The 12,471-nt window shown below is 45.6% G+C and overlaps 1 protein-coding gene across 1 annotated transcript in view; it reads left to right on the forward strand.

Moving 5' to 3' along the window:
• Positions 1-5,863: 5,863 nt before the first annotated feature.
• CFAP107 (cilia and flagella associated protein 107) overlaps positions 5,864-12,471 on the forward strand; it is a 207,197-nt gene continuing 200,589 nt past the window's right edge. Inside the window, exon 1 of the mRNA XM_085615135.1 lies at positions 5,864-6,113. Within this exon, the coding sequence (XP_085471261.1) occupies positions 6,009-6,113 (105 nt within the window). The 5' untranslated portion in view covers positions 5,864-6,008. The remainder of the gene's footprint in view (positions 6,114-12,471) is intronic.

Raw genomic sequence — 12,471 nt, forward strand, 5'->3', positions numbered from 1 at the left:
CCAAAACTGGACTGAGCCAGGCCCAGGCCCCCTGGCGACAAAGAACAAAATAATTGTGCTATAAAAGAAGGAGCCCTGCTCCTAAGAAATCAGATCCTGATTACGCCAAGAAGAACCTCTGCCCGAAGAGAAGTACCTGGGAAAGCTACATGGAGGACTATTGTCTCTGACCGTGGAGACTGGCCTGTGGTGGGTGCCTTGCTGCAAGAAGGAGAGGAATAGACTGAGAAGGACTCTTTGAATCAACTTGTGCTTTGTGAACAATCTCCAAGGGCTTGCTTGTGAACTTGCCCCCTGAACTGAGCCCCAGGACCATTGGGCTCTCTCCCCCTTCAAAAACGAGCTGCTGGACTGCCTGTGCTCGTGCCCCGCTGTTGCCGTTGCTGAGTGTGCCTTGCAACCGTTGTTTTGCCCTGAAGTGCCTCGAGTCCGTGCTGGTGCCGCCCGACCCTGCGGGCCTCCACTGAGTAAGCCGTAGCCTGCACCGTGTCCCGCTGAGGCCGCCCTGCACCTGACTCGCTCTCCCCTTCACGCCTGAGCCGCACCGCCACTGCCGACAGCCGCCACGACCTCGCAGCGCAAGTCCGAGAAGACGACCCTGTGCGTGCACCTACAAGCGTATCTCCGCACTGTGTCTCGTCCCTCAAGGCCGCGCCGCACCTGAAGAGCCGCCCTGTACGACCCGTACCGGCCGCTAAGTGCCGCCTTGCCGCCCCGGGTGAAGTAGCCTCGACCCTGAAGGAATCTCTCCCTTTGCTGGACTTTGCCGCAGCCTGACTCCGCCGCAGCTCCTCCGGAGGTCCCGCCCCAACGCCCCGCATCGCGGCGCTGCTGAGAGCCGGACCCGCCTGTGAGCTGCCGACTACCGCCCGTTCATGGCCCTGCATCGTCCCAAGTCACTGCCAGGTATTTTGTGCCCCCGCATTGGAAAGTGCGCGCCGCGGATCAGAAGGTCCGTAACACAGAGACCCGCTCTGCACAGAACCTGACACGAAGCATTTCTTAAGAGAACTCTTGATCCAAACCAGTATTGTGTGCATCTCAAAACGTTATTGACGGTCTTGTACTTAAGCCTGAATAAGAATATATCTATTTTCATAAAGTGTACATATTTTTATAAAAACCCGACTGGTGTCCCTCTGTGGTACAACTGATGTGTTTGCTGTGTGGATGCTCTCAAATGCTTAACCGTATACCGCCTGGGGATTAGCCTTGTCTGCTCGCGCCACGCAACCTTAAGGGTGAGCAGGGGTTATTTTTAGGGGTAATCCTACGCCCTGACTAGAGGTGACGGATCTCTGCTTGTCGCCGGCACTACCAACGCCAACCAGGGGTTCCCATTTCTAACACTTTGCTTGAGCCCAAAGTTGTGTTTTGCAGAACACTGTAACTGAACTCCCTTTGATGTGTGGATTATTTTGTTTTGCTGTGAGATTAAAGTATTTCTCTTTTTAAAAAGACAACCATTGTACTAGACATTGAATAATTGCATCTGTTGTTTGACTCATTTTGTTTTAAGTCTGTACCTCCCAACAGTTACTCCTGAGACACCTTTGACTGGTATTGTTCAGTACCCTGAGATTCAAGTGTAAAAGGGGTGTACTAGTCTTAGTATGAAGAACCACATTCTTATCTTAATTTAAAACACGGGAACCTCCAGTGAGAAAGCACCAAGGGGCATATTTACAAGGGCACTGCACCATAGGAGAGCAATTTTGTACGAAGCTGCGGTGGAGCAATGCTCTGCTCCACTCTAAACTGTCTACTAAGAAATGCTCGATACTCTCTGTTAGACCTGTCAGTCCTTTGGGTGGTCCCTCCTCATCATTATTTATTTTGTCCCACTTTTGCCTCAAAACCCTGTTAGTATTTTTCCTTTTTGGGAACCACCAGACTTTTTTTTTAGTGTTGATGCAGGGTCAGGGAGCCATTTTCCCTACCCCTGGAACTTCTGTCTGAGGGCCTGAAACACAAAATGGTGGCCACCCATTGTCACCTGTGACATCACTGGAACCTACTAGTACCTTCCAGAACATTCTAGAACCCTGTGGCAGTGTGAGGCAGGTTTAGAATGTTGGGAATCCAGCTCAGAGTTGGCAGTTGGAGTTGGCAGTTGGCACCTGACTGGTGAAGGGAGAGCAGCACAACACTGAAGGAGGAAGGAGTGAGGCAGCAGGGGTGGAAACTTGTGCCTGGAGTGGGGTTCAGAAACCCACCCTTGATACTAGTCCCTACTGACTGAGCCCAGCCTAGAGCCCTGTGTGGGATAAAGTTAAGAAGAACCAATTCAAGGACCTGAACAGCCGGAACAAGCCTTGAAAGTAAAGAACAGCAAGTTCCTGACCTGTCTATTGGTATCTTCCTGGAGTCCGACGCCGAGAAGCCTAGAGACCTGGGGCCGGAGGTGAAGAAGCGGCGCTGACTGGAAAGCAGACGTCGTACCCGGAGCCGCCAGAGGTCGAGAGAGGGCGCCGACGGAGGTCGTGGAGACACCAGAGGTCGAGGAGGAAGTCACCTGAGGTCGAGTGTGCGGCGTCGGCGGGGGAGTGAAGTCCGCCCTCCGGAGTCGCCGGAGACCGAGGTGAATCGTGCCGGAGGTCGGGAGTGGAGATCGCACTCCGGAGTCGCCGGAACCTGAGGAAAGGAGCACCGGAGGTCGGGAGTGGAGATCGCACTCCGGAGTCGCCGGAACCTGAAGGGAAGAGCACCAGAATCCGGGAGTGGAGGTCGCACTCCGGAGACACCCGGAAGTAGGGAGATCGTGTCCCTGTGACGCCGGAGACCGACATCGAATCGAGGCTGCCCACTGACATCGAGCCGAGGCCGCCCGCCGACATCAATCCGGAACCACCTCACGGCGTCGACAGGAACTGACATCGAGCCGAGGCCGTCCGCCGACATCGATCCGGAACCGCCTCACGGCGTCGACAAGAACTGACATCGAGCCGAGGCCGGCTAGCGACATCGTACCGGAACCGCCTCACGGCGTCGACACGACTCCGGCGGAGTCGGAAGTTCATAAAGAGGGCAGTAAGTGGAATAGAGGGCGCCTAAGGCCCTGTGGAGCCCTAAGAGACCATCCTAGGGGCTAGAGAGGTGTTAGGACCAGCCTGGGAGTGCCACGGGTGGACTGAGACTGATACAGTGACCTGTGTGAGGGGTTGTGTAGTTTGGGAGAGCCAGATTCCTAGATTACCCTTGATCTACCTCAGTTTTAGCCTCAGCCTTATCCAAGCTAGGTGAGACACCCTCAGGCCATCCACATAACCACAAGCTGTGATTGGGCCAAATCAACCCTTAGTACCTCACAAATGTGACTTGATTTGAAAGTGTACTGATGGCTTATATTTATTGAGAGTATTGTATTCTTTGTATTTATCCTATTTATTGTCTCACAGTATTTATTGTCTCACAGTATTTATTGTCTCACAGTATTTATTCCCTTACAGTATTTATTTGCCTATGTATTTTATGCACATCTATTTATTCATTGATTATTTATGATCTGAGCTTATTTATTTGACCTACCCTTTTTACAGAAGAAGATTTGTGTACTGTAAGTGTGTTATTATTTATTTAACCTGCAACTAAGAGAAAACAAGATAAACACAGAGATATTTTCATAAATTTTTACGGTGTAGAGTCGTTTTTGGAACGGATGAACGCATGGTTATTGTGAGGGTGTGACGTACGCTTAACACGGTGCCTGACCCCCGACCGCTCGCGCCAAGCTACCCCTTGTGCTAGGAAACACCGGGTGACTGCTAAACCCCGGTTGCCCGGGGTTTTTTAACACTCTCTAAGAACAAACATCACATCCACGACCTTCTCACTGACGTAAACCAGAAATACTATTCATAACTGAATCATGATTGAGAGATGATATGGCTCCAGTCCTAAAGCTGTTCCTCTAGGCTATCAAAGGATTACCCAAAATCAAATAGGAAGTTAAGGAGGTGGCCTAACAGGCAAACATTACATATCACTAAAGTTAATAACATCTCCATAAACAATTGTGAGGCCCTTTTCACCAGATGCAATCCTACACTGTCTTCCTCCTGTGACTTCCTTCTCCCTTACATACCTCCACCTAGAAAGGGGGGTTAATGGGGCAATCCGGTGCTCAATCTATGTCTCCCCAATTTTATAACTCTGGATGTAGGTAGTGCTCTAAGGGAAAGGGTGTCACCCCAGCACACTAGATATTCTTAAATAGAAACCTAGGCCCTGAGCACATACACATGAGTGTCCAAAAATTTGTATCCAAAATGGTCTCCACAACTTTAATCTTTTCAGGCAGACTTTATTTTATTCATGTAGTCACATCAGCCTCACACCAGTCGACACGTGTTTCGTCTTTGGGTTCAAGTCACCCTACGACTTCTTCAGGTTTTGATGACAAGTCTGATCTACTATTGCTAGGCTTTGGGTCAAAAATTAACACAAAGACGTTATCACGTGAACATGTCTTTATTTCTAAAAAAAAAAAACACGTTGCATGTGTGCTGCAGTGCACAACACACATCCTAAGGTGGGGTCTTTCTAAGTTTGTCTAGGCAAAAGAGTTTGTACTGTAAAAATCCTGTGCTAAACAGTGCACATTCACCTCTGTTCCATGATTTATGGGCATATTAACAAGGAACAGGGAAAATTAACACTAAGGGCGCTTAGCTTTACGTTTTTCAACGCCCGCTATTGCTGGATAATATCGCCTGGTTATCGCGTTATTAACAACGCTAAATGCCTAGGCGATAAAAAATCCAGCGATAGCGGCATTTTGGGAGGTTATCACTGGTAATGCAGCGATAAAACTACAAGGATAGGGATATCCTTGTTGATATCCCATGGTGGACTTAGCCATGTAATCCACCTCCCATTGGATTACATGGCTAAGTCTGAAAATTAGCAGACGTAAAAAAGCAGCGTTAACCGTGGTTAGCGCTGCTTTGTTTGTCTCTAACAGGGTTAGCGTGAAGCTTGATAATAGGAGAAATTCTCCTATTATTTTGCTCTGGAACGCCCACTTCGCATCTCATTAGAGATGCAAAGGGAAGCGTAGTGAAAAAGGGTGCTAACATGAGATTTTGCACGTTAGCACCCTATTGTTGATAGGGCGATATTTTTATCTCCGATTCTTTGGCTTTTAAAGCCAAAAAAGCGGAGATAAAGCCCTTGTTAATATGCCCCTTTAGCCTTTATTCTTTGATGCGTCGATCGTATACACTCTACGTCATGGTATAGGTTCCCCTCAACCCTATCACGTCCTCCCACCATGTCTGCTGCTGCTCCATGTTGTGTTTACTTTTCCACCTTGTATTTTTATGATGTGCTCATTCCTTGTAACAGGTCTCGCGACCTTCCTCGCGCTGTCCCCTGGTCGCGAGCCTTTGCCCATGGTTCTATGACGTTGTGGAACCTTGGGCGAGGGTGGCGGTTGGGAGACAGTTGGAGAAAGACTGTCGTTCGTAGCAGACGCCTATTGGTGTCAGGGCTTTTACCACAATAAAGACTGCTTCACGTAACTGTTCATCTTCGAGTGGTCTTTACACTCCATCCTAATTAGAAGCTCTAAGAGTTTGAAATGGAATCTCCGAGGACATACCTGGCTTTTCACCTTTTTAAGTTATTTTAAAAGAATGTTCCACCGTTGCGTATTGGTGAATGGTACGGTACTAGAAATCAGCACGATAACGGTATAAAAAAACAAATAATTATTTGTATTTCGGAGGGAGCCCAGGTGAGTGCCTGTCCTGCAGTTTGTACATTCGAGAGAAGTATGTTCAAAGATCAGAGCACGCCGTGGCCTGCAGTGTGTTTTGGCTCTTTCCGTTGCCATGGAAACTGTAAACAATACCATCATGAATGGAGCGGAACACCAGAGAGCTTTGCTAGATGCGGCCTAGAGCGTATGTGCGAGGCATCGAGTCCGGTGCATATCTATAGACCACCGTCGGCTATTGAGATCGAAGACACTTTTCCAGCTCACCGAGGCAATACACAGCTTCAATATGGAAAGAGCTGTCTGTCCACAGCTCTCCCTTCCTGGATGGAGAGTAGAACAGAAGTACTCCAACAAAGTCCTGGTTGGAAACTGGGTGGAAGAAAGACACGAGGTAAGCTCCCTGAAATGCATTAGCCATTATTAGCAGTCCCAATTTATTTGGGGCACACACACCACAGCTGCTAGAGTGGTCAACCGCCCCGTTTTCTCTGGGCTTGCCCCCCGTTTGAGTGGCCTGTCCACAGTATAACCAAGGATTTTCGGGGCCCTTACCAATATATAAATTTAAACGCTGCAGTTTTGAACAAATTTGATTTTTAATACAGATATCCTAATTCAAGCCTGCAATGTGCCAAAATATTGAATTTTACTTAAACTTTCAGAAATGGGGTCACACAAAACAGCTGAAATATGTCTTGCTCAGGGGCCCCAAAAATCGAGAGAGAGAGAGAGAATGAATGAATGAATAAATAAATACTGGGAGAAATCTAACTTCTTGTGGGGGCCCTAAGAAATTATTCACTTTGCCATGCCTCAAAATGTCTTTTCCTGTCCCACAACCCAAACTGAGCAGGTGTAGGACCCCAAATGTCCCACTTTTTGCCATTCACAAGTAAGTTAAAAGAAATTCTAATTAGGAAAACTCTAACTGGCCATGTGGGATCTTGAGCAGCTTGGCAGTGTGTCTATTCTGTCTTTCATTCCTAAATGACCTGTAAAAGAGGTGCGCAGGGCCGGCTTTAGCACTGTTGGCGCCCGGTGCGACAATCATTTTTAGCGCCCCCACACCCCAAGACCGCCTCATTGGATTCTCTCACTACCATTGGCAAAAGTGCCCCTCAAGTCTCTAATCATAAGTTATTGCTAAACACATCAACCCCCCTGAGGACAGCGCCCTCTCCATAGGTCAGTGCCCAGTGCGGCTGCACCAGTTGCACTGCCCTAAAGCCGGCCCAAGAGGTGCCTGTTTGTGACTCAGACCGGTCCTAGGAATTTTCATCTGGATGGGCCAAGGGTTACTTCAGGTGGGCCAATACGGGCCCAATTTTTGTCAACTCTGTATGTAGCCTTCAAACCTAAGATTTTCATTATGTCTTCTTCCAAACAGTCATACAGTGCGTCTAGAGAGTTATTTGAGAGTAAGAGCTGATGTCTATACTCAACAGCCCAACTCATAATTTCCAGCAGGCTAGGCTTTAGCACCAGCACCAGGATTCCAAGCAGACTGTAATAGTAGTTAAATGTTAAGGAGGTCCCTGTTAAAACACCTAAGCCATGACATTTTGCAATTAGGAAGACTGGCCCTGAAAGCTTAACCCGGGTTTGAGCCTGAAGCCGGGCTCTGGTTCAGCTTTAGGTCCTGTTGGAACTTCGAGCCCATAATGAGCCAAGCTTTCATGTACCTTGTGCATGCCGCCCTCAATCTACCCAGGATGTGGCATTACGGCAAGAGCTTCCAAGTTTGGAACTGAACAAGCTAGTTTTGAGTCTTGTGGTTTGCTCAACATCTTGTGATTACAGGCAAATCTTCAGTTCCTAAAAGAAATGCATTTGACCTTGTAGAATGTAACTGGTGTTCATGTAAAGCAATTCAATATCTCCAGGCCGAGTTCACACTATATAAAACAAGCATTTGCAATTCAAACGGTCTTGCCTTTGGGACCTTATATGTATTTAGCTATGCAGCACATTAGCCGGGGTACTGAAACATCTACTGTTCTTTACATGGAGGAAAAGTAAGCACCAAACTGCGTGACACGTCAGGTATGGGAACACACGGAGAGAAATATTGCCTGTTTTTAATATAAAATCAGGGCCTTCGGTGGTCATATCATTGAAAATACAAGATTTGAAAAAAAGATTATTGTCTATGGGTGCTCGTGGAAGACAATTTCTATGGACTGGAATCTAAAGAATGCTAAAGTGATTCTGGTATTTTACTGACCTCTGCTGGTCGTTTTCTATCAAGAAAGTTAAATAGAGGCAGTTGACAACATTTAAAAAAAAAAAAAAGTCCCACAGCAGAAAGCAATTCTGGTATTTTACTGACCTCTACTGGTCCTTTTCTATTAAGACAGTTAAATAGAGGCAGTTAAACAGAAAAAAAGTCCCTAAGCGGACGCAGGCAAGTCCTAGGGCTGATCTCCAGAGCCCAGTACATACTCATATAAGTATATACTAATATACAAGTATATACTAAAGTATATACAAGAGTTCTCGAATGCTCAACCTAAATGGCAGAAAACTGCACAAAGTTGTAAAAAACAAAGCATTACGTAAAAAAGAGAGACACATAGGTAGCATTTAGTGGCTGATTTGCACAAAGTGAAAAAATAAAACCTGGATAAACTGGAGCTTCCCCACTCGAATTGTGGGAGCCTGGGCAAATATTTTATTTCACCAAAACTTGTTTTTCTTGATATTTGCGCATGAAAGCACATTCAAATACACAAATCAGAAAACCAACTATACAAAAACCTATTGTGTTTGATTTAATAGACTAATGTTGCTGTATAATAATCTGGGCCACCTACAAGTTCCACATGACAACTGTCTTCCCTCTTGGTTCACTAATGGCACTGTTACCAGTGTGAGGACGGGGTAGGAATGACTGTAAGCTCACTTTTAATAAGTACTTCTCAGTGCAGCACTATAATGTGACATTAATGTCAAAGCTTCCATGTGTTAAAGAAATTTAAAAAGAAAATTAATTTTGAAGAGATTGTATAATGTTTGATATGATGTTTGTTGTATGGTTCACATAGCAAATATTTTCAGGGCTCAGCTTGTGCATGGGCTCTAAGGTCCAAGCCAGAGCCTTAGCTCGACTCTCCCTGTTAAATTATTTTCTCACACACCCCTACCCCCAAAACACACCACTCAATTTCAGTTTTAAAGACAGTGGACAAAACATTTCGACATTCTGACGTTGAAATTGAGGAAGCACTTAAGAGGTGCCTTCTCTATGCCCTCTTCTGCAGTGACAAGATGGGCCAAAGGTCATGTTTGGGTGGGCCTAGGCCACCCTGCCCCCCTGCTAGAACCGGGCCTGTTGTGACTGGGAGGAAAAAGATTCAGCACAAGTGGGTCCTGCCCAATGGTACTTTAAAAGGTTTTCCCTTTAAAGGTGGCCCCTGTAAAAAAAGCTAATACACAATGTGGACACCTGCAGTGACAAGGCCATGAATGTGTCAATGAAAGGCTGGGGACCTGGCCTCAAACTATGCCTTTCCATCAAGCCTGTTTCAAAGTGCTAATGTATTGTCTGATAAATGGACAAGAGCAGAGGATCAGTATGACTTGCCCAAGATCAAACAGTTCGTTAAAGTAAGCGACCCCACACTCCAGCATAGTAGTAGTTGGTCAAAGGCTACAACTTTACCATCATATTATGTATCAGAGAATAGAAAAAGAGCCTGGGTATTGTACCACTTCTCTAGGTAACAGCCAGTCCAGTTTTCTAACCGTACACTTACCAGAAGTGTTTAGACTGATTCTGTATACTCCAAACCTTTCCCAAAAAGTAAGTGAAGTGATAGCCAACAGCACACACGAGTTGGCCAAATCAGGAGACTGGGATGGAAAACCATGTATCCTAGTTCCCCACTTTGAAACTAATCGATCAGACCACAACTGGTATGCAGCGATTCTGAAAGCAAGGCCAAGAAACATTCCTTCAACCCTTTTGGAAGAAATGTCAGAATGTTAATGGCCTACCCAGATTACAATACAGGCCCACATTTACTAATATTTGGATTCCTAGTTACCAAGAATAACATGCACACCCTCCCCCCACACGGGTGAAATCGCATAGGAGTATGGACAATTGTGATCCGCAGAGAAAACTGTTTAGAACATGTTTGGATGTATGAGGAAACATCAGAGAATGTGGGATCCATGACATTAGTGAGCAGGCCTCAATGGGCAGGGATGAGGAAAGTAAACTTGCCCAAATGTCAATTACACATCTTCAACCTAGAGACTCTGATGAGGAGACTGCGGGAGAAGGGAGGGACTTGGATGCAGCAAACGTGATGTATTTCATAATACATACCACACCTTGTCTGATTGTATGCATAATACCTGTATTGATAAAAATAATAATCACCAGCGACTCTTAATTTGAGATGTCATCAGTGATGTCAGGAATGAAGTCACTGATCATGTCATGAGTGATGTAATTTGTGAAGTCATAAGCAATGCATTGTGGGTGAGTAAGTTATGGTTAGGCCCAGTAACTATAACTGCTGAATTTCACTGGTTTTGGATGCGTGAAATCTGAACCTATCTATAACATCCCTGCAACCTTTGGCTTTTTCTGTGATTTTTTAAGTTGTTTTCCATTCTATTTCTTAACTCTAACCTGTAACCTTTGAGAGTGGGTGTGTGAGGGGCTGTATAGGTCAGTGAGTGGGTGTGTGAGTGGCTGTATGGGCCTGTGAGTGGGTGTGTGAGTGGTCTTGTGGGTGTGTGAGTGTCTGTATAGGTGTGTGAGTGGTTGTATGGGTCTATGATTAGGCGTGTGAGTAGCTGTATGGGTCAGGTACTGGGTTTGTGAGTGGCTGTATGGGTCTGTAAGTAGGCATGTGAGTAGCTGTATGGGTCAGGTACTGAGTGTGTGATTGCTGTATGGGTATGTGAGTAGGTTTTTGAGTGTCTATATGGGTATATGACTGGGTGTGTGAGTAGTTTCGAGGGTGTGTGAGTGGCTATATTGGTGTGAGTGGGTGTATTGGTCTGTGAGTGGGTGTGTGAGTGGGTGTATGGGTCTGTGAGTGGGTGTGTGAGTGTCTGTATGGGGGTATGATTGGGTGCACTTAATTTTCAGGGTGTGTGAGTGGATTTGTAAGTTGGTGAGTGGGTGTGTGAATGGCTTTATGGGTCTGTGACTGGGGGTGTGAGTAGCTGTGTGGGTGTCTGAGTGTCTGTGTGGGTGTGTCTGCGAGGCTGTGTCAGTAGAGGTGTAAGTGACTGGGGCAGAACAGAGCCTCAAGAAGTACAAAATCTGCTGCCTATATATATATTTTTGGTTGGCAGAAATTCTCACCATCTTATAAATGCTCACTAAGAGTCTTAAAGGAGCCAAGAAACATATACAACTGTCACCATAACAGAGGCGGAATGGCATATATTAAACAACTTATACGAAAATGAGAGAACAGTGTTATGTTTGTAATTTTTATTGTTAAGTTTTAAAAACAAGAATTGGTCATATAATTTATTGTCAATTCTATGTCTGCTTACATATAACAAAAATAACGAAAATGAAAATCAGGCACCAAAAAATCTATGTAACAACCTCTGATCATACAATCACACCTTCACTCATTCATACATCATTCACATACAAAAAAGAAGCAACGTCACGAATAGTATCAATAGTCTGAAGAACAAAATATATAAAGTTTTCGAGAGAGCCTAGCGTTACCATCAATTCTTTCATTGGGGTAATAATAATGTTTCTCTAAATATCACAAATTGAGGATTTCTCCACAACCTCTGGTCCTCCCACCTTGTCTTCAGAGTTTGTGTCAGGACCAGCAGAGCAGGCGCAACAGTGATCCCCAAGCTAAAAGGAGTAAGATTGGAATCTAAGATGGCCGCCGCTGTTGGAACGTTTGGGCAGCAAGTTAGCGCTCTAGCGTTCCAGGTCAATCAATAGGATCCAGGTGTCAGCCCGGTGGAGAGGCGCACTTCACCGGAGTCGTGAGGAGAGAGAGTCGTAGTTTGTGCCATTCGTCTGAGAGGAGAATTCGACGTCAAGTTTGAGAGGAAAAATAAGTCCAAGTTTCCAGAGCACTAAGTAAGACTGTTCCGTAACTCCCCTCGGAGTATTCTAGTGAGAGTTACTTACCTACAAGAGTGAACTTAGCGGAGAAAGACGAACTCATGTTTATCTCGTTATACTAGAATAATCTGTCATAGTATCAGTACCTGTTTCTGAAGAGAAGCCTGTGAGGAGAATTTTCAGTGACAACGAGATTTGTAATAGTATCAGCACCTGTTTCTGAAGAGAAGTTTGTGAGGAGAATTTTCAGTGACAACGAGAAATGTAATTCTTATGTACCTCAGTAAGAAGTCCAGTCAGCAGTCTGAGAAGGAACCCGACTTTCTACCACACAGGGAATTGCCTTGAACTGATATTACCTCAGGGTAGTGAAATAATAGAGCAGTGCGCAAAATCAATATAGTGGGGCAGAACCCTTCAGAGTAGCGATAAAAGACTCCTAAGAAGCCTCTTAGGAATCCTTCCAGTTGAACAACTTCACGAGGAGGTATAAGAAACGAAAAGACATGGTAGCAGTACTCTTTAAGTAGAAGAAGAAGAAGTACTCCCCAACAGAATCCAGTTAGAGGCGCCGTCAGTGGTATTTAGGGTAAGCAAGTCAGTAGTAGCAAGAAATAAAAGCCAAGTAGAGGGAGAGAATAGGATAACTAAGAAAGATCATTTGTATTGCAGAAAAGCTACA

This window comes from Triturus cristatus, chromosome 1_2 (genome assembly GCF_964204655.1).
Source record: "Triturus cristatus chromosome 1_2, aTriCri1.1, whole genome shotgun sequence".
NCBI lineage: Eukaryota > Metazoa > Chordata > Amphibia > Caudata > Salamandridae > Triturus > Triturus cristatus.